Below are 23,172 nucleotides of genomic sequence, written 5' to 3' on the forward strand. Positions count from 1 at the left end.
GGTCTGGTTCAAGGCCTCTGGTTTCTGCTACACCAATACTGGGCCCTCACTGGGACTCTTCTTGGATACCCTACTGTTGCCCTGTGTCTTGGAGATCCTCCAACTTTGAATCTGCAGCACCTGCTGTGAGCTCCAGCAGATCATAGGTGGGGTGGATGTTGGAGTGAGCCAACCCTAGTTCTGGACAGGTTTCTACCCCGACCTGTCCTCACCCTCAGGGGCTCTCCAGCATTGCCCTAGCTAGTTTACCCCTTGCAGCAGTAAGCTACTGGCTCTCTGCTTTATGCCCTCAGGGTTGGCTCTTCCACACCTATACCAGCAGGGCCAGCTCTTGTGTTGCCCAGGCCAGGTGCAGGGGCCACTCCCCTAGGGCTACAGTTGGTGAGGGGAAGGGCCAACTCTCCCACCTGCCACAAGCAGTGAGGGTTGGAGCACCACCACATGGCAGGCAAGGGATGGGACCAGGTCTCCCAAGCTCACATTGTCCAGGCAGTTCCCATACACCCCCATCAACAGTCTCAGCTCTACTGCGCTGCCCAGGTGAGGTGCAGGGCCCATTTTCCTGAGTGCAGCAGCTGGGAATGTGGAGGGTCAGCTCTCGGCTACCACAAGTGGTGAAGAGTGAGGGGTGGGGGGCACTTCCCCCTCCCCTCCCATGCTGCTTCATGATAGACAATGGGGGGCCAGTTATTCCAAGCTCACGCCTTTGGGGCCAGCTCACCAACAGGGTTACCTCTGCTGTGCTGCCAAGATAAGGCGCATAGCCTGCTCTCCTGAGTGCAGCAGCTGGTGGGCAGGAGCAGCTCTTCTGCTCTTAAGACCTAAGGGCCAGGTCTCCCACCTGCCATAGGCATCAAGGGGCAGAGTGGGGACATTCTTCTTGGGATACCATCTCTCTTCAACTTCCTTTTTATACTTCTACTTATCTATTTATACGTATGAGTATTTTTGTATGAGTATTTGGTCCGCAAGTATGTCTGTATACCACATGGGTGCCTGGTGTCCTCAGAGGCCAGAAGGAGACATTAGATCCCATGGAGCTGGAACTACAGATACTTATGAGCTACTATGTGGGTGCTTGGAATCAGACTTGGGTCTTCTGGGAGAGTAACCACTGCTCAAAACCCCTGAGGCATCTCCCCAGCTTCTTCTCTTTAACTTCTGCTGCAGCCCTAAGTACAATGATTCCAAGTTCTCGACCCATCTGTAATACTTTCAGGAGCCATTCTCCTCTACAGTAATCAGATTTGAAAGTTAACCCCCCTCTGTCTTCTGCCCTGCCACCTGGATCAGCTAAAAATAAACCACATGATTATCTATCTATGGGTTATATGGATATGAAAACCACTCCATGACCTCTCAAGTCATCGAAGTGTTACCAAGTTGGACCTACAATAATCAAGACTAGTGTATACTCCCAACAAGCAAAAATTACATCCCTCTGCATCAACATCTAGTGTAGTAGGAGGTTCCTAGTCTTTGCTCCACAACTGATGAACAGCTTCCTAGTTAATGTGATGTCACTGGGTCCGAGTCACTGCTTCACAACTGAGGAATGACTTCCTAGTTAACATGATGTCTCTGTGATCATTGGTAAGAAACAAGGCAAGACGCTGAGTAGGTACATTCAGAACTTGTTTGATTCAAAAGCTTAATATCAGTATTGTATGGGTATGATCTTGATCTCATTTTCTACATTAATTATGATTCTCTTTATTAATCCTTGAGTGCAAAGAATGGTACCAACCACATATTTGAATGTACAAATGTAACAAGGCTGCTTGATCATTCCTGCTGCTTGGCAGCTCAGACCCAAAATAACCACACAGAAATTGTATTACTTGCAATACTGTTTGGCCAATAGCTCTAGGTTCTTATTGGCTAACTCTTATATCTTAATCTAACCCATTTCTAGTAATCTGTGTATTGCCACGTGGCTGTGGCTTACTGGGTGATGTTCCATCTGGCTCTGGCAGGGCTACATGGCTTCTCACTAAACTCTGCCTTCCTTCTATCAGCATTCAGTTTAGTTTTCCCTTCCTATCTCTATTCTTTTGCCCTATCACAGGCCAATACAATTTCTTTATTAACCAAAGGTATTCACAGCATACAGAGGGGGAATTCCACATCATACAAACTTTTCAAAATTCTGTTATTACCACTTAGTCAAGGAGCAAAAATAAAACAAAATAAAATATAAATCAAGTATCAATAAAAAGGCCTTCCCTTCCACAGGCATGCACAGAACCATCACTGGGTATATGAAGAGGTGGCTGTATGTCAATCCCGAGAACACTGTTTAAGTATAAGAACAGGGTCACAGACTAAGGAATGAATCCTGTGGTATAAATCTTCTGGCTCTTCCACAGAAGATATCGAATGCTCCTTTTTGTTACTCTGTAACATCCTAAAAAAGTAGACAATTTGTACATTCAGTCACATAATAATTCCAACATTATGGAGGAAAGCCTTCATTAGAATTTTTCTCCACATGAAAGTGTTTGTAATTTGTTGTACAAATGTTTATCTGAAAAAATAACATTTATACTCAAGTATTTATGACTAAAATGATATAATGTCTGGTGTTTAGTTCAAAATAATCCAGCCATGGGGTGGGGCTTGGCAATAAAGCAATTGCTAAAGTCAGACAGAAGCCATATATGAGCTCATTTTGATTTTAGTTGTAATTGACATTAGAGAAAAGATTTAGTGGTAATTCATTCAAGCCCATTGGGCCACCAATTAGGAAAGAGATTTTGCACATAGAAACACTCACCTCCATCCCACAGAGACGTCTTCTCTCTCTGGCAGAAGAGAAGTTCCATCTTATGAATACCAGGCCAACCGCCCTGCCTTACCCAGGGGCCCAAGTACACAGAAGGGCAGGGAGAGACTTAAAAATGTCTGACTCAGGAGGATAGGAACTCTCTTTTAGTTAAATGCATTTGAGAGATTCAACTTTCCAAACAGACAGCGGATTTCACCGTAACAAAAGGCCTTCTCAGCAAATGTGAGCCTGTAAGGGGGAGCTTAGGACTGTGAGGAAAATGGTTGCTGCAGAAACATAGCATGTGGGTAACAGGGAGGGTGACAAGAGTCTCCTGCTGGGATCAGGCATGACCTCACCAGGCTCTTAAGGGTTAATGGAACCAGAGAGTCCCTTAGGCCACTAGGCTTTTGCAAAGGCAAACACTCTTATCCTGAAACACATCCACTGCCCTCGACTAGCTCTGTCTCTCCACCTGCTTTTCTATCTACTTAAGACACCACACAAAGGTACGTCTGCTGCTCTTCTTACAACCCTACAGACTTCTCTTCTAGTGCAAGTTTATCCATGAGGTAATTTGGATTATTCTTCGATTAGACATTGACCAGATAGATATTCAATAAATGTTTGTTTGGTCTCTGAAGAAATAACTGACTGACCCGCGTGAGTACTTGCAAGGACAAGCCAGTGGCTTCACAAATGACAGAGCCGCTGACGAAAGCTTAGCCTGTGCTTCAGTGCAGTGGAACCGTCACCAAATGCTTTCCTGGGAACCAAGCATGCCCTGAGCTTCACTGGAAGAACACCACACCTCTAGAACGTTCTCTTTCATTCCACTTCAAGAAACTTCTCTCTTTCAGATAAACAACTCCCGCAGGGCAACAGAACAGAGGAGGATTCGCCCTGGACACTGCGGAACAGAGCCACTTGCACTCCTGATGACAGAAGATGACACTCAGAACCTCAGATGAAGACTTTTCCCGGGTAGGGGCTGCAGCAGTCATTCATGCTGAAGAATAATTTGAAACTGTTCATTTTAGGAAACAATATCCTTTTGTTTTAAAGTTCTGAATGAGCATTAAGCAATGTGCTTCTCTCTTCTCCAAATTATTTAATACATGACATATAAATCTTGTTTTGTTTTGTTTTTTTGAGACAGTGTTTTTTCTGGGCAGCCTCAGCTGTTTTGGAACTTGCTCTGAAGACCAGGCTGGCCTCGAACTCATAGAGATCCACTTGTCTCTGCCTCTGCTGGGATTAAAAGAATGTGCCACTACTACCCAGCTCAAAATATAAATCTTTCAAAACAACAGTTTTTTAAATCATTCTAACAGATTTCATGTACTTGGCCATGATAGCACAGCTTTCTGCGCTGTGTCCCTCTGGGTCCCAGAGGAAACAGAACTCACCACGTCTCCAACGAGCAGACATCAGTGAGGGAGAAGTGGGCGGTGACAGTATAACTGAAGACAGAGACGCGGAAGCACTAAGAAACTAGCAACAGTAGGCAGTCACTGCCATGGGCAGGCCAAGGCGCAAAGGAAGCTGTGTGCCAACCCCCACGTCTAGAAGCATGGATGCATGCTGGCAAAAGGACCTGCAGCCAGAGAGGGAAACCCTGCTGCCAGGGATGTGCCACGAAGCAAGGGACAAGCAAAGTTTTCTCTTCTCACCCTCCCAAGGCCAGTGCTTCTTGGTATTCCCAGATCCCAGCAGCAAGGGAATCAAGTGCAACTCCACACAGGGCTGGCTTCTAGAAGAACAACAGGTAGAGAAACCTGGAGAGCAAGTGCCACCGCTGGTGACTTTCAGACACAGCATCAGCTCATGAGGGCCTTGCACAAGTGTCTAAGGGAATGTTTTTGTTTTTTTTTTTTTTTGCTTTTTTTTTTCCCAAGAAAACTTTTCAGAGGCATAACCAAGAAAACAGTTCCAAACTCAGGGCTTGGAGAATGGGACACAGATTGCCAGTTTGAAAAGTGAACAGAAAGAAAGCAATTTAACTGTTATCACAACTTGGTGCTGGCATCGCTGTGTACACTCTCCAAGTCGCTCCAGCATGTGAAGCACGCGACCTAAGAACAGTGGGCCTGATCCTCCTCCAGGTTGGAATTAAGATCGCAGGAATATTGTTGGTTTAGCCTGAAGATCATGCCAAATGCTTCAGTTCAATTTACATAATCTGCTGGTTCCCAAACTCTGTCATAAACAAGAGAATTGAGCTGGACTTGATTGAAGGTTTGGCTTTCTCTTTATTCTGGGGAACTAAATGGCAAATACATTTCACAGACCTGACAAAAGTGCCAGGTTCAGCTATTCTCTGCTCCTAGAAATCCTCCCATCCAGTTCTTCTCTTTCCCACATGCTTGTTCTGCTGCCTGCCCGGCTCAACAGTCAAAACCTGAGTCTCGCAAGACAAGTATCATGTTGGAGAAATTTAGAAAATCTGTTGAACTGTGGGGGACCCATAAAAGCACTGGGAAAATGAAGAAAAGAAGAGGGGAAAGGTAGGGAGAAATAAAGAATATGAAGAAGAGAGGGAGGAGGAGGAGGAGGCAGAATGGAAAAGAAAAGCAGGAGACCTGCTGAATCAGTCACATACCTAAGAGAGTCATGGTACATCATGGTATTACACCATCCTCTTCAGCAAACTGTTGTTGAATGCCTAGCGGGGGTCTCCTCTACAAACATCTTCACAGGCCTGAAGCCTACTGTGATGCCTCCTTCCGGTAAGGATGTAGACGCTGATGCTCACTCTCTACATGCTTAGGGCTGTGGCTTTCCCAGTATCTGGTCAGGGGCATCCATGTGGGCAGCAGTCTCTCCTTTTGGTACCCTCAGACCATCCACTGACCTACATGCTAGCCTCAGTGGTCTCAGTTTTCTTCTATTCTAAGCAAACATGGCTAAAATGATTCCCTGGGAAAGGACCAGAAGGATATCTCAGAGATATCAAATGAAAGAGAGGAATAAACGTGGGTGAGGGGGGTGCTGTGGCAATCATAGAGTTGGCCTAAGTCTTAAGAATTGTCTAGTTCCATACCTTACCCCACAGTTGGAGAAATGAACGGCCAAAGACAGGCACAGATTAAAGAACAATAGAATCCTGAAGCTAGAAAAGATTGTGCAATCTACAGAATAGCAGGCAACAAAGGAGCAGGTCTTCTAGACCCCATCCAGGCTGCAGACAACTAGGGAGCTCAGTCTCTGAAGGCTTGGCTCGGTAACATAGGGAGCTGTTCTACAATACCAAGATGGCAAGCCAGAATCAGGAAATCAAATTCATCTACCCAAGCCTCCACACCACCACACCTTCTGGGCCTGATCATGATCCTGAGTAGAGCAAATGCCCTGTGGCATTTATATCCACTGTATATCAGACTGAATCAGAGATCAGACCCTGGAAAGTTTTCCCTTTCCCTACTATATGAAATATCAGTCTTTAAGCCAAGAGGCTGCTCGTGGGTCTCTCGGGCTCAGTATCATGAGTGTCTCAAGTTGGGGACTAACCCAAGCCTTGCAGAACAAATTCCTGGCCTCTACCTACAAGTAGATGGTCTATGCCAGCAGAAGCTTCCTTTCACCTGACAGCCAAAACTGTCTCCAGACCTTGTCAAACATTCCAGAGAGGTAAAATCAAACCAGACGGAAAGCAATGGTGTCAGAGGACCACAGCATATCAATGAGAGCATCTGAGTCCAAAGCCCAGCTCACAGGTCGGGAGATGCAGCAGAGTGCTTCTGGTCCCTCAGTTCCTGTTTTTACCTTGTGGGGTTATAACTGGAAGCATCTCCTATAAGTTTTCAACCAAACCACTCAGACTCCTGCCAATACAATGTTGCACTTAACTGGAAAAAAAATGCCACATGTTCCCCTTTGCTCTGCCTTTTTAGAAGAGGCTGGAAGAGTCCCATAAGTCTTCTCCTCCTTTTTAAAGGGTGACCTTTCCTAAGCCCCACAGACTGTTGTAAGGTTAGAGATAGCATGAGGTATGGTGCTTGGAATTACTTAAGTTCCACATTTCCCAAGCATGTGGATTATTTAACTGCTGACTGTGATTATTTAAGCTGAAAGCCTACACTCCTCTAACTCAGAAAATGTTTGTATTTCCATTAAAAACCACCAGGCCAATGGCCCTTTTGATTGACACTTTTCACTACTAAAACTATATATCTACTTCATGTTTCCAGCCAATAGACAGGGTGCCCCTTATTTTGTTTTAAGATAAGGAGCTGACTTTCAAGGTTTCCTTCAATTGCTCCCTTCCTGTCCCCCTCATTCCCATCACCCCACCCTGTCGCCCTGCTCTCCTGTCAAAGTAGGAAGAAGTGTCTATCTCCCCACTGCTCCCCGTTTAATGGACACTGGTCGCTGAATCCAAAGGCTAGAGAACTCTGCATATGGTAGCTAGCAACCTATGCATAGTACTGAATACACTTGTACTTGAGTTCAGATCCCAAATCCTCCATGTTTGTCATAGCAGACCAGGAGCCAACACACTGACTACCTGGCAGGGGACAGCAGTGATTCATGTGACAACTCAATAGCATCACATGAATATTTGCTAAGTTTAACCTCACAGTCTGAAGCGCAGAACAGTATTTTTGCCTGGATTTGTTTGATTCTCTGAAGGCATTTTAATCAAATAGCCCATGCCTCTTTGTGGGAATTAAGGAAAGTCCTTGATTCTCCGTGGCATACAGCTTAATCCATTTCAAAGTTTTCCTCTCTATTGATTATTGATCATCATTCCTGCTTTGTTCATTTATTTCATATCTAAAGAGTGTGATGGGGGAAAAGGAAATGCATAAAATACAGAGGAGATCTACTTTTATCCTATATGAGAAGCAGTGTTGAACCAAAATGCATTTTGAACTGCATTTATCACAGGAAAAAGAAAGATTCTGGCAATTCCTGATTGATCCATTGTTCCAGGTCATTTTATGAATATATGGATTGTACTTGAAGGAGACTTTGAAATCACATTGTGTCCCTCAACAGACACACACACATACACACACACACACACACACACACACACACACACACACACAGAGAGAGAGAGAGAGAGAGACAGACAGACACACATACACACACACACACACACACACACACACAGATAGAAACAGTATGGGTTAGGAATAATCTATTTGAAGTGAATGTTGCAATGTGGTGCGGTGGCTTACCAGTTGGTCTAATTTTTTTCCTATTCTTTAAAGAATTCCAAGTACTCCCAGTACTACTTTCCTTTACTTGTTGATTTGCCTTCCACAGTGTTAGCTGTTCATAGATGTACATAAAGGCTGCATCTTCCTGCTTGTGTAGGTAACGTGTGACCGTGTGACTTAAAAGTGGCTAGTGAGCCACTCCTTCCCACAGCAGAGCATGTACAGTATTAGGTCTATGAATAGAATCTTTGTCGGGAGTATTTTCTATACCTTAAAATAGCACCTAGAAGAGTGCCCCGCGCCCAGAACGGCCCTTATACAAAGCAGATGCTCAGCAACTCCTTTTCGAATGAGCTGTTAACTGACTCAGATGTCGGTGGCAGATACGCGTGACTTCGAGGCCAGGGAGGTTCCTTTCATTTGCCTCCCTTCTGCTGGCTGGAACACAAATTGGACACTTGGAAATGAGGCCAGAATTTCAACACCAAAAGGTGGTGGCCAAATGCTGCGAGTGGCAAAGCTTCAAGACAGAAGTTGCTACTTGTACAAGTTTTCTGTTCCTTGTGTTGGACGCTAACTAGAACATTCCACTCTTGTAAGGTTATTTTCTTTACAGTTAAATTTTATTTCTCCACTATAAGTTTTATATGCAGCAAATGTTTTGTCTTCTGCTATGGGTATTAAGCTACCAATTTCAGAATTAAGAGTGGAAAGCTGAAATCATGGATGACAACTAACTGTATTAATGCCATTGCCTGTAGCACAAATCAAAATCCATGCTGAATAAGCCATCCTCCATAACATCTATTCCCTCTTTCCGTGTTTACCGTCTTTAATCTCCACATGTAACTATGCAGCTACAAAAAGTCTCCTGAAAGTCCCATCTAACGCAAATGCCTTTCAAACCTGGGCAGACATTCTAGGACATTCCAGACATGTGACCATAATACTTAATATATTTTAAGCTGGAATTTACGGTTTTACCAATAATTTATTTTTTAGAGAAGAAACTACATTGCAATTTAAAAGAAAATTCTTTATTGAATAAAATTAAAATTTGAAGATACGATGACTGCATCCTAAGTGTCACGAATGAATTAATGACAAAATAATGCACACTTACAAACTTGAGATTACTTCTAATGAATGAGGATCCCATTCAATCTCCGAGACGCGTCTGGGAAATAGTAGAGCCCCCTTAAAACCAAGTTTATCAATTTGAAGTAATGGCTGCCTTCAGAACTCCTCTCCCAGACTCCATTTATCCTGTGCAAATTGCCAGGCACTTAGAATTCCTCCCTGAAGAAATGTGATTTGTCTTTTCTCATGATGGCATGAGGTAAAGAAGAAATTGATTTTATCATATTCTGTATGTTGCCTCTGCTTTGAAGGGCACTTACCTAATGAGTGGCTCTCTCAGAAAGGATCCCAGATCAAAGGGGCCAATAAGATGATGTCGTAGCTTGAGAGGGTGCTGTAGCCCACGGGAATGCACTAAAACAACTCACTGTATACAAAGGCTTGAAAACTATCTGGAGGAGACGTCTGAAATCTAACCATACCCAGGAAATGAAGATGGACTCGACAAAAATCATCAGATGAGTTAAAACGCTGAGGTTTACATAAAACTTTTACACAGGTATGGGAAATCGCCAGCAAAAATCTAAAAGACATACCTCAAATTATGGGACTGGCAAGTAGTTATTAAAGCACTTGAAGTGACTTAGCATTTTATAATAAATGAAAAGTATCAGCTGCCTGTCTGCCTGGGAAATTATTGCAACAGGTCAACCTGTCTGAGGAAATGCACAAGCAGGTCAGGGTCTCACGGTCCTCATTCCTTTTAGCTACAGATATCAAATTCACCTGCCAGAAATTAAATGACCGAGCTTGGTTACTGGAATGTAAGGTAATTGCAGAGTGCTTAAAGCCAAACTTTGAAAGTTCTTAATAGTCTTTTAATAAAAGTCTTTTTTAAGTAGGAGCAAATGTAACAAAAATGAAACATCATAAAATGTCTTAGCAAAAGCTTTTGGATATTTTTAAAGTAGAGCAATATTCTTATACAGAAGGAAAGGTAAATACTGTCTTCTTTGACAGAAATACACAGTTATGAACTATAAGTTTTTTCCAGTATCAGAACGATGGCCAGCAGTTTGGATACAAACCGATAAAAATCAAACTAAGAGAGTGTTGGGGGAAGAACACAATTTCTTCATGTAAATTCAGGGGATCTCCCTCATAATGAATTTACCTTCACTTCCTGCACTGCTGCAGAAAGTGAGAAGGCATGTAACATTGTTTCTTCTCTCTCTCTCTCTCTCTCTCTCTCTCTCTCTCTCTCTCTCTCTCTCTCTCTCTCTCTGTATCCCAAATGACCTAGAAGGCTCTTCTATTTGGAAATGGCTTTCTGAGTGATGTGTCAAACCTCTCTAAAGGTTACATAATAAAACACTTTATTCATTCATTTCTTTCACTCCTTTTACTAAAAGCTTGACAAGGTAAGGGGGGGATTTTCTATTTCCACTAGGTTAGCACCTACCTTGCTGTAGAGGATCAGCGAGTAACTTTGATTTTTTTTTTAAACTAGTTCACCCTTTGGTTCCACAAATGCTTATTGGTTTCGTATGCAATTTTCAAAGGAAACCCAAGTGCAAAGTTACAGCATGTGGTTAACTTCCAGCCAGAAGCACCGGGCACTTTCTCCTAATTCTGACCTAGATCTCTGCCCACTGAAGATCAACGGCAGGAGAAAACACAAGTCAGTGTGACACGGGTCTCAAGATGACATCACACAGCACACACACACACACATACACACACACACACACACACCTTAAAAATGAAATAACTGGGCTGAAGAGTTGGCTCGGCCATTAAGAGGGCTTCCTTCGTACTCTTCCAGAGTTCATTTTTCAACACTCAGGTCAAGGCTCACAACTGTATGTAACTCAGGGGATCCATACACCACACACACACACACACACACACACACACACACACTTTGACAAAACCTGAAACAGCCAAATTAAATGGCTCCCAAAATAGGACCAGAGACTCTTGAGGTAGTAGAACAAGCATGTATCTTGACGCTGGGGGCAGTTGGACAAATGTATACATGTAAGAACATTGCATAACACACAAGAAGTCATTGAGAATAAACCTAGAAAAATCTTTGTGAGGTTGTCAGTCTGTAGCAAAGTCAGTCTGAAAGATGTTACCAATGCTTAAATGATCAAGATGACAAGAAATCTATCTGTACTGTTTGTTACTGTTGTTTATAGCTTCCTGTCAATCTATATTACCAAGAAAAAATAAAACATCAAAGTTCTTATCAAATCTTGCTTTATATAAACAAAACATTGAACCAAAAATGTCAATACATTAAGTAATTTAAAAATCGCATGATTTTATGCTTGTGATACAGAAAATATTCACATCCAGAAAGCAAAAGAAGTGGGATCTATCAGATATTCAGGGACAAGCTAATATTCTTAAAAAAAATAGGGCACATTTGTAGAGGCATACAGCAAACTGTTCTCAGTGACTGTATGTTAAAGCCATGGATGATATATGTTTCATGTTGCTTCTCTGTGTATCCCCCCTCTCTCAAATGAATACTATTATATTCAAATATTATATAGCAAATACATAAAAGGCTATCTCTTCTATGACTGATGCTCAAGTCAATTTTGGGTAAGGAAAACATAACAATAACAATGAAAACATGACAGTGGGCAGAGTGTGTGGGAAGACATTCCAGTTCATTGTGAGGACACATGAGCTACTGCACTGCCACGGAACATGAGCTGCTACCTCATAAAGTCACGGTCTCTAACAAGAATGATGCTTCCCAGGGCCTGGGGAATCCTTCATCAGCAATTACGCACATAAGAGTCCACTCAGACAAGTTGGGAGCATGGATCCAGCTGGCTTCCACTTCTAAAACTTCATACCACTTGATTTTTGCAATGACTTTAACAGGCACACCTCTCAGTCTTAAAAGCCCATGCTAGATTTGAAAGTACTTTCACACACGCTATTTTACATGAATCTCAGTCCGGTACTTCATTTCTACCCTGACCTTAACACACTTCCGTAAAGCAGGCCGGGCAGGCATTACTCCCTCCATGTTAATGAAGAGAAAACTTTGGCAATCAAAAAGTGATCTCCTCTCATGTCACAGTATGAGAAAATAATGCCTTTGTCTTGACTCGGGGCCCCACTCTTCTTCCCTCTAGTATGGCATGGTGACTTTCTCCCTACCAGGGGTTAGCAGACCTGCTTAAAGATGAGTTTCCAGCTGACTGAATATCCAAGCCTTACTATAGCTTGATTAGTAAGCATCAGACATACTAATGCACATCTGATTGTTTCAGCAGCTTACACAGGGCTCAGTCAATATCACGTAACAATGTATCAGTTAGTTCAGATGCTTGTTCCATACCTATGTCTCCTTAGTCCCAAGCAAGGCATCCATAAGACGGTCTGCTGGGTGAGTGAAATAATGAACTGGGTTTACATTGGGTTTAATGAAGCAGGACTTTGTTTCTTTGACCAACAGAATTAACAGAAGAATTCTGTATTTCTTCTGCAGTGGCAGCAGATTAAACACTTCAGAAATAATGTGGCAATTCTCCAAAGAGGCCTTAGCTAGGTGCTATCTGAAATCATGAAATTAAGTAGGAAAACATACACACGGAAATGGCTTATATGTTTTAGAAAAATAAATCCAGTTTTAGATAAATGGTACTCCTCACAAAGCACCTTAGACATATGACATTATGTTCATTGGTCGACAGGGCCTTTATAGATACATACCATTTTCTGGGTGTCAAGCTCTCTGCTCACACTGTTAGAGGAGGAATCTGGGGGTGGGGGAAGCCACCAAGGTTAAGGGCAGTTCCCTTCCACAGTTACCAGGCGGAAGTACTAGGATTGTACCCAAGATCTGATCATTCCTAATCCAGTATAGTCCATTACTACTCCTTTTCTCCAAATTATGCAAGTACATGCTCTTTTTATAAACAAGAATCAAAGGGCTCTTATAACCGCATGTTGTATAATATGGGGAGCCATGGAGAACAATGAGGCCGCCTGCACATGCAACAGCACACAAAGGGGACAGAAGTGGGATGTGTTCGACACACGTGTGCGGTTGCGCCATCTCATCTACTCATTTGCCCAACAGTCAGTGAGCACCTGCCACATGCCCACCTCTGGGAATGGCAGCAGGATTTCTGCAGCGACTCAGGCAGACCTGGTACAATGCGCACAAAGTTCCATGGGAGAAGGAGGGAGCAGAAAGGGAGCTTGAAATGGATGGCTTTGCGCTAATCCTGGCCAGGTGGCTGTTAGCAAATTATTTGAATCTCTCGGAGTCTCAGTTCCCTGGCTTCTAAATGGTGTATAATAATATCTGTTTTTATTATATCATCTTTTATTAGACAAAATACTATTTTATATGAGTTTATATGTGAAAAAAACTTACTTGTTCTTTGGTCTTGGAGAAACTGAGGTACTTGAAGAGACATAAAAGTTTTCTTCTCATTATTAAAACCTTCAAAAATATTTCATTCCATATTTTCCATGATCTAAGCTTTCTCGGTTTAATGTTAACCATGTGTAAGACTTGCTGGGTCACCATGAGGTCACTCTTCCATACCTAGCCACCAGTTTCAAAGTCTGTGTTACTGGCTTAAGATGCCACAATTGTGGGAGGAAGTAGGATTTAAATTATATCTTACGATTGTTTCATTTAACCATTTATAGAAAGGCAATTTCTTGACCAGTTCTTTCGGAACAAATGCATTGCAACTATTATGCAAATCATTTAATAATTCTCCTTCCAGTTGTCCTCCATGGTGATCTTTCATTTGGGAAAGCAAAACAGGAGCTGGGTATGTATAGGTGGGTGAGTTATGGGGCCACAGGAAGGACTGCTTCCCAGCAACCAGCCCCACTGTATTCACAGGAGCAATGAAAGCAACACAGTCTGCTGCTACTTACCTGTCCCTCCACCTGAACCACGGTGTGCCTGTTGGAAGAGAGTCTAACCTGTCTTTTATAAATCTACTAAATCTGAGTCCTGTGTCCTTGGCACTGAAGGTCAGTTCCAGCCAGGCACTGAGCAGGAGGTAGGACAACAACGGGCAATGTCCTAGTTCCTCAGGGACGTTCCCGCTGACTGCAGGCAGCGCTCAGACTACCACTAGGCTGAACAAGGCCTCAGTCTCTCTGCCACCTCAAACCTTGGTGACAAACAGACCTGTGAATGCCAGTGCCGTCCATAAAACACAGACATACATATTCAGAAGCTGGCTATACATTTTTAAAGTAATGGATATTGAAAAAAATGTGCACAATGAGGCACCAAAGCTGTAACTGAAAAAACAAGGAACACCTCAAAAGTGACTAATTTTCTCTGAGCTCCTTCTCCACGTGTCCAGCCCTCCCTCTTTCCCTACCCTCAAAGAGAGACGACAAAGACCAGAGGAGCAAAGATGGTGACTCACTTCATCTCCAAGATCTCCTCGAGCTGCTTCCTCCTCTCTAGGCGGAGGTTGGCCAGGTGTGCTTCTTTCTCAGCCAGAGACTGCTGGGTCGAGGCAAGGCGCGCTTTGGTGGCATCCAGCTCCTGTCTGGTCTTCTCCAGGGCGTTCATCAGCTCCTCTATCTGAAAGGCACAGGGAGGTGCACATGTGAGCTCTCCTTCAGCCATACTCAAGGGATGTCTCGCGATCCTGTGCTCTGACAGGAAATACAGAGAGGCAATGGGTCGCCTACAATGACACACAAATGGGGCTCATTTGTCGTCTGTCACTGATGGAAAACGATGCTTTCAAACTCATGAAGTCTCCCCAACTCCTCAAGGTCTATTTAATTGGATTGGCCAATGATCTTTATAGAAACTATTTAACGTATCTATCAGAAGGGGTTGCTTGACCCAATTCCAACCTATGGTTAATAATCTCAGATACTTCTTCCAGCTAGAGGAATGTAAGACTCAAACACACTTTGACTGGAACTATACACTTTTGTATGGAGGCCCCACAGTGCTTTGACAGAAAGTTAATCAAGTGTTTCAGATTCATTCACGTTTTAACCTATCAAAACTTTGTTTGGTTAGAGGTAATTGACGTCCATAGAGCCTCTGGAGCCTTGCTCACCTCGCTTCCCTGACATACAATCAGGAAGCAGGGTTTGGCCAAAGGTAAACAGAATTCCAGCCACAAAAGGTTCAATTTGGTTTGCCCCTGAAGCTTGAGAGGGTTCTAAACTTGAACTAAATGACATGTAACTTTTATAGGGTGCTAATACACTGTAGAAATAAGCCAGACTATCAAATATCTAGGATTTTCAGCCAGGTCTCCCAAAAATTGGACCAAGGATCTATGAGACAAGGCCTTACCCTACTCCAAACCATCGGGGGCTTTTAAAGCCAGCACACAACAAGGAGGGCAGGTGTTTATGGTCATGTTCCAGAGACTTCCATGAAGCAAGCTGGTAAAATGTCATTCCCTGTGCAGGCGCAGGCTGCATCCACCCTGCTGATTCAAAAATCATGGTCTAGGAAGTTTCTAGATTCCAGAGCTGATGTGTGGATTTCTAAGACTCTCCTTCCAGCTGAACTTGGCAGTAATGGAATCATCCATCACTAAAGTCAACAGAAAATCCTTCACAATGTGTCAATGACATGTAAGGTCCCAATTCATAAAGACTTGCTACACAATTTCTGCAGTTTTACATGGACTTGATTCAGAATAAGCACCGAAGTTCATGTACAAGGTAAATTACATGCTTTTAAGGTTCAGAAGATACTCCATCTTGCCCTGGTAGAAAGAGGAGACTTAATGAGCTTGTAAATCAAAGCTAAAACGAAAAAGTTTTAAAAGCACAGAATATAAAAGATAACCTACAAAACTCACAGAATCATATATGTTTAACTGTAACTAGTATTGCTCTACAGAAGCATAAAAGTTAAAAAAGCAATTAAGTTTTTTAGTTTTTCATGAAGACCATTGAGTGACTAGAAGCCCTTCTGAAAAGTAGCGTATCGAAAGGAGTCTAATTTCTTTATAGACTTATTATTAAATAGCATTATTTCAAAAATATACCGCAGGCTGAAAGAATGGCTCAGTGGTTAAGAACATGAACTGCTCTTGGCGAGGACCCCAGTTCAGTTTCCAGCACCCCACTTCAGGCAGTTCACAACTGCCTATAACTCCAGTCCCAGAAGATGCAATCCTACCTGGCCTCTGTCAGCACCTGTACTCGTGTGTATATACGCGCATTCACACAAACACACGTGCATGTTTAGTTAAAAATAAAGATACAACAGATATCATTCTAAAGACCAACTCAGGGAATGTGCCTGACTCTCCACATGGGACAACATATGTCCTCTAGACCCCATCTTCTGTCACAAATGTTCTTTACTTCAAATAGATTATTTATTCCAGAAATTATTATTTTCTCTTATTAGTTGGAACTGAACTGTCTGAATCCGCAGATGCAGAAATATCAAACTCAGCTAGGTTTACAAGCTGTTAGCTCGCCTGCCACCACCCGGCTTGTGACAGACGGCAGCTAGCTTCACAATATTCCAACCAAACAACTTTTAACCAGTTCTGGTTGGCAGATTTGTGATTTCAGCGATGCTACATGAAGAGCCTGGACACCTGAGAGGTGTCGGCATGGTGGAGATACCATTTGTTCCCAAATCCGGCAGTCCTAGGAGCAGGAGACTGGTGTTCCCAACATGTCGCCAGTAGGGTTTCCAAATGCTTCTTCAGGCTCTGGCAACCCTGCCCCAATGTGTGAGTTCCTAGACAGAGAGTGCTGCCTGCTGTGGTGCTGGCCCCCGAGCCACAGTTCCTACAGCCACCTGCAAACAATCACTCTCTCAGGGCCCGTTTCCAGGCACTGCCCATGGTTATACTCAGTTTAACGTTTTAGAGCTCATGAACACAGAGGAGCAAGAGGTGTTTCCCCTGGGGCGGGGGTCATTAGGTCAGGTCTCAGTATTCCAGTTCTCCACAAAATGTGAAAGCTGTACATATGAAAACTTAAGTTTTCTTTTCCTTTATAATTAATAACATTATATTTAGTTAATATACCCCAAGTCCCATCTCCTAGAAATAAATATCATAACAGTCTGCTGTAATTTTCTACCTGTACTTATACACATCAGAGATTTTTTATATACAAATATGTGCATATGGAAATAAAATTTTATAAATAATTAATGCATCATATGTACTTTCCTTTGTTATTAAATAACCTTTGGAAATATTTTTTACAAATTAATAGTGCTGGAACGTCTCTCCATTTACCTAAATATTATAATTTCCTTAGTGTTATGGTCTGAGGTTTATGCCCTACCACAGAACTCATACTAAAATCCTGAATCTCAAGGACATGACATTAGGTTTTGGGGGAAGGATTAGGTCATGAGGGAAGAATCCTAATTCATGATTAACCTTTAGTTAAAAAAAAAAGAGTCAGGGAACTTGCTTCTTCTTCCGCCATGTAAGATCATGGATAGAATTCAGCACAATGGGACAAGGAAGTCAATCCTCTCCTGAACTAGACTGTTCTGGTGCTATGGTCTTGAGGACCCCAGCCTCCAAAACAGTGAAAAATAAGTTTCTGTTAGTCATAAGTCACCCATTCTGAGTGACTTATGAGCTGATTTTTTAAATTTCTTTTGCAAATTCCTCATCACCCTTAGCCTCAGCCCTCTGCTCCAGGAATCCAAGCATAGAGCTTTCCGTCTCTGGCACAGACACTGAGGGGTGGACTGAGATTCCCGTCTTAGTGCTCATCAGAAGTCCCTCCACCCTTAGCTCCCCCTGCCCACTCGGCTTCTTTCATACATATTTACCACCCGTGGTCACTGCCACATGGATGTTCTCATGGCACTTTAAATCAACTCTTTGTCTGTGCAACACCTGCCTGAGTCAAATCAGTACAGTACCTCTTCCAAGTCCGAACTTGCTGCTTCCTAGCACACCTACCATATGGGCCCAACACTTAACCATTTCCCAGTCATGTGTGTGCTTAAAACCTCAAAATCACAAGGGCCTCTTCTTCTCCCTTCTCTAACACCCCACTTGTAACCAAGTCCAACAGTTTTATTTTGGAAACACATTTTCGATCCATCAGTCCACCCTAGTATTACCTTACTTTTAATCCCACTAACCCAGGTCCCCTCCCTTTTCACCTGTATGACATGGCTTACAGTAATGATACATGCATGCATACATTGTGTGCCTGCATGAACATGCATGTATGTACATATGTATGTATATACATGTGTATATATGTATGTATATAATGTGTGTATGTATGTGTGTGTATGTATGTATATGCCTCTGCTCCTGGCCTCTGTCTCTAACCCTACCCTCCGTGAGGACTTGGTTTCATCATCAGCTTCCCTTGCAATAGAATACGTTCTCAAGTCTGATCGATTTTCTAAAACATAATTAGAAAGGGGTAGCTGATGTGGGATTCCCCTCTGTAAGCTGTGAATACCACTGGTTAACAAAGAAGCTGTTTTGTACCTATGCAGTACAGAATAGGGCAAGGTGGGAATTCTAAGCAGATAGAAGAGAAGAAAGAAGGTGGAGTGAGAGAAACCATGTAGCTGCCGCAGGAGACAAATGCTGGCTGCCAGATGGAAACTTACTGGTAGGCCATAACCACGTGGCGATACACAGATGAATAGAAATGGGTTAATTTAAGATATAAGAGCTAGCTAGAAATATTCATAAGCTAATAGGCCAAGCAGTGTTTTAATTAATACAGTGTTGTGTGCATATTTAGGGTCTGGGTGGCCGGGAACGAACGAGTAGCTTCCACCTACAGGCAGCAAAGAGCAGACTAAAGTAAAGACCAGGAAAAAGATGTTAGAAAATAAAAAGGAAGACATCTTTCAAGCTAGGACTAGAGGGAGGTTTTGTTTGCTTTAAAGAAAGAATAAAAGATTTAAGAGGAAATGGGGGTGGGGAAGGAAAGCAGTTACTAGTGTTTATGCTGCAGACTTCCAAGTGTTTTCTACAGGTCTGAGTCAAGGAGGGCTTCCCTTCCCACTGTCACTTTCAGCGGTTTGGAATTCGTGTCTGGGAACTGGTCTCCATCATTCTGGGATTCAAAGAAGCTCCACAAGAATTATAAGCTTCTGATTGCCGAGGAACTACACATTATCAACATCTATCAAAAATGTCACTAGCCTACATCCTATATCTAGAAGGATATGGTTAGCCACAGAAGTGTGCTTCAAACTATGTTTACCAGATTATCAAGGGCTCCACTAAGGTGTCTGGGTGCTGGTAGCTTAGCAGAATGGGAGGAGTGGATCAGCATTGGTCTCTTTCCATCATCCCCAACACAAAGGGAGTTAGAATCTACATTTGTCTGTCTTATTCATAGTATTTCACTTAAAATTTGACTTGAAATGTAAAAAAAATGAGGTTTTAAAACACTAAGAATAGCTAAAAGTATAAATTAAGTTAAATTAGTCTATAATAGTAATCCCTGTTTCAACATGTACTAGTTATCAAACCTTGGGAAAGCAACTGAGTCTCTTCACTGAGAATGGTGGTAATTCCTTAGCAAGTCAGGACAGTCTGACATGAGGTGATACACGTGAAGCTTTTAGTGCAAGGACTGGCAAGTGGGGTGTCTGGTACATACTTCACACAACAGGCAGTTTGGCAAGGTGTTTAGTAGACATGACTCAAAAGCGAGCTGCTGCCGCTTACAACTGGATAGCTCTGGATTACGAAATTTCTGGGCCTCGAGTTCCTCACCTATGAAATGGGACTAATGACAGCTCAGCTCAAAGAGCGCTGTAAGAATTAGTTAAGACAGTTTTCTCCTCGCTGTGACCAGTACCCCTGAAAAAACAACTTAAGGAAGGAAGCATTTATTTTAGTCCACAATTTAGAGGATAAAGTGGCAGATCAAACTTATGGCTTCCCCAACAAGAGTGTGAGACTTGTTCACACTCAAGCGTCTGGAGGCAGGGGGAGGTGGATGTGTAGCTCACTTTCTCCTTTTCTATTCTGTCCATGGTTTCAGCCTAGGAGATCGCACCTACCACACTCAGTGAAGGACTTTCTCTTTGGGGAATCTGAACACCTTCACAGACATACACAAAGGTGTGTCGCAATCTCCTAGATGATTCCAAATCAAATCCAGTTGACAAAAAAGATGGCTAGAACTTACACTGTAAAAGTGATGACTTTTATTAACTAGCACCTAGGGAATGTTTGAACCATCATATATTTGCTTGTTACTGAATTCAATGATTTCATTCTTGCTGCCACCTACCATCAAGCACACAGGCACATGAACATGTATTTCTGAACTTGCCTTCCCTCCTTTCTAACCCCAAAGATGCTTACCTTCCAGTGTCCCGTCGACACATTTTCCCCTTTATGCCATTCATCACCTTTCAGTGATCAAAACCTGGAACTCTGCAAGGAGGACTGGATCAAGTGTTGTCTGCATCAATAGGATACTTGGGACCTTTTTTTCTTTAAACTTTTTCTAACATTTTATTTATTAAATTAAAACATAACATATCATTTTAATCCCTTTTAATCCTTTCCTCCAACTGTGTAAAACCCTACCCTTGAATTCTTTCAAATTTGTGACCTCAATTTCTTTAGTTGTTGCTACACACACACACACACACACACACACACGCTTTAGCACGCTACATATTAAAATCACTTATGAAGTGAGAACAACTCCAACGCTTTGATCACACATGGAGGAGAAGCCAGGCATCTACATTTTCTTAAAGATCCAGGTGATTTCAAAGTGTGGACAAGCCTGGGAACCCTGGATGTTTCCAACCTCTCCTTAAACTTGCAAATCCTTTCTTATCAAGTGGGAAGACAGATCTGTCATACAGGATTGACAGAAGTCAAATCTGAGAAGATAAAGCACCCAGCTCCCTCTGTCTCACCCAATGGGGCATTTACTACCCAGCCTTCCTCTACCGAGCCCAGCAGTGTTCAGTTTTCGCAGTCTGCACTGATTCTGTATAACAGGTTTGGTGGCTGTAATCACTGAGATATCAGCACTCATCACTGCCCCTGTGTTCATGCCTAAGAAACCCTGCACAATGGAAAGAATGGGAAAACAAAGACAATTCTGAAATGCTCACTCTGACCCATTTTGTGCAACAATGAATGAATGAAGCCTTGTAGCCAACCTTGATACTTTCCGCCCTTCAAAATCTCGGCCTCTGCTTGCCTGAGACATTTCCTTCACTGTGAAGACAAGATGCTCAGGTATGGCTCCTGAAAGAATGAAAGCCAGGACTCACTGATACCCTGGCAAGAGCCAGGATCCCAGAGTTCCACAGCAGCCTAAGAAAAATGTCCTCAGTTCTGCGATGGAGAAGAGCCCAGTGGTTCTTAGGCCTGCTCTGTACTCTGCATGTTCCACTCTGCTGAATACCAGCTACAAATTCCTCCTCAGCAGGTCTGGATTGGCAGGAAGGCTCAGAATCAGAGACAGGAACTTAATTCCAGTTGTGATTTTAAGAAGATTATGGAAGGGAAGTCCTAAGGGATTCAAAGGACCAGAGCAGCAGAGATTCCCAGTCTTCTTTCTCCCGGCCCTGAGGCCAGTACTGAGTGCTCTTCACCCTGTCCTTTGAGGCAGGATCTCTCACTGACCTGATCTCTCACCAATTTGGCTAGACTGGTTAGTGAGGTTCAAGAATCCTCCTGCCTTTGACTCCCCAGTGCTAGGATTAAACTACAAAACTATAAGCCACCAGGCCTGGTGCACTTCTCTCTCTCTCTCTCTCTCTCTCTCTCTCTCTCTCTCTCTCTCTCTCTCACACACACACACACACACACACACACACACACACACACACACACTGGGAATTCAAACGCAGGTCCTCCTTGCTTGCATTAAAAGCACTTTATCAGCTGAACTATCTCCCCAGACTGGCTTCACTAATGCTAAAACAAAATCGCAAACCCTAAACAACAAACAATTATCAGTTATTTCTTACTTTATTGGTCTTTCTGTGTTACAGACTATAAAATGGTTAAGTATTAAGACCATTCAGTCTCACTTGAATAATTCCTAACTCCACACACTTCAATAATAATGAAGCCATCAGCAGACAGATATCTAAAGAGTCCTCTACAGTTCTGGAGAAACAAGGACCTTTGAACCTGAACAACAGAGCATTAAAAGGATAAAATTTAAAACCCATTTAAGATATTAAATTGCTAACATGTACCAGCCTAAACTTTCACACACACATGTGCAGCTGAAGCCTTGAAAGCCAGTTTCTCTGTTATCTGCCAAGAATACTGCCCGTATACCTTTCCAAGGCCTGGCAGGCTCCTGACCTTTGGAACTGCTCACTTGGCCTGATCTGATGAGAAATGCTTTGACGAAGCTTCCACCTGCCCCTTGATATTACATGCCAGCGACAAGTCGGTAAGCAGGTTGTGCTCCTGATCTGGAATTTTTAATACTGTAATTTCAAAGCAGACTGGCTTGTCAATGGTGCGTTCCATCACCTAGCCCCATTTCCTGGGATCCATTTCTAGCCTTTCAGTGTGCCCTCACCTCAGCCAGGGAAAACCCCACAACCCGAGTTACAATAAACTGGACTAAGAACTGATCCCAGGAGAATAGTGGGACACTGACAGTCCTACTGAAGGTTGAGTCATTAGGTGACAAGACAGGTCAGTGGAAGGCTAAGAGATAGTTCAGTCAGCAAAGCACTTGCTGTGCAATCATGAAGACCCAAGACTAACCCCCAGCCTCCATCACCCACATGAGAAGCCAGGTATGGGGTGCATGCTTGCCATTCCCACACTGAAGAGGTAGAAACGTGTCTCTTCCCAGAGCTCGTCCAGTCGGCCTCGTCAAAGCCACAGACTCTAGTGAAAGACTTCACTCAAAAATAGGGTGGACAGCTCTTGAAGAAAAAAAATCCAAGGTCTGTCTCTGTCTTGCACATAGACAAACATGTGCTCCTCATGAATGTGCACACACACATATGCATACACACACACACACACACACATGCTAGGAAAAGTAAGGAAGGTAGGAAGGGAAGGAGAGAGGGAGGAAGGGAGGGAGAGAGGAAGGAAGGAAGGAAGGAAGGAAGGAAGGAAGGAAGGAAGGAAGGAAGGAAGGATAAATAATGATACAGGCTTAACTCCTTCCTCCTCGGAAGCAGCAACT

At 43.0% G+C, this 23,172-nt stretch overlaps 1 protein-coding gene across 11 annotated transcripts in view; it reads right to left on the minus strand.

Annotated features, from left to right (window-relative positions):
• Erc2 (ELKS/RAB6-interacting/CAST family member 2) overlaps nt 1-23,172 on the minus strand; it is a 919,008-nt gene that overhangs the window by 338,298 nt on the left and 557,538 nt on the right. For all 11 annotated transcript variants that reach the window (XR_015737860.1, XM_087906197.1, XM_087906198.1 and 8 more), the window contains one exon: nt 14,451-14,611. Coding sequence is in view for 10 of the 11 variants with exons in the window: in XM_087906197.1 (XP_087762323.1) it covers nt 14,451-14,611 (161 nt within the window). In the remaining variant the exon portion in view is untranslated. The remainder of the gene's footprint in view (nt 1-14,450; nt 14,612-23,172) is intronic.

Source organism: Myodes glareolus, chromosome 5 (assembly GCF_982192425.1).
Source record: "Myodes glareolus chromosome 5, mMyoGla1.1, whole genome shotgun sequence".
Taxonomy (NCBI): domain Eukaryota; kingdom Metazoa; phylum Chordata; class Mammalia; order Rodentia; family Cricetidae; genus Myodes; species Myodes glareolus.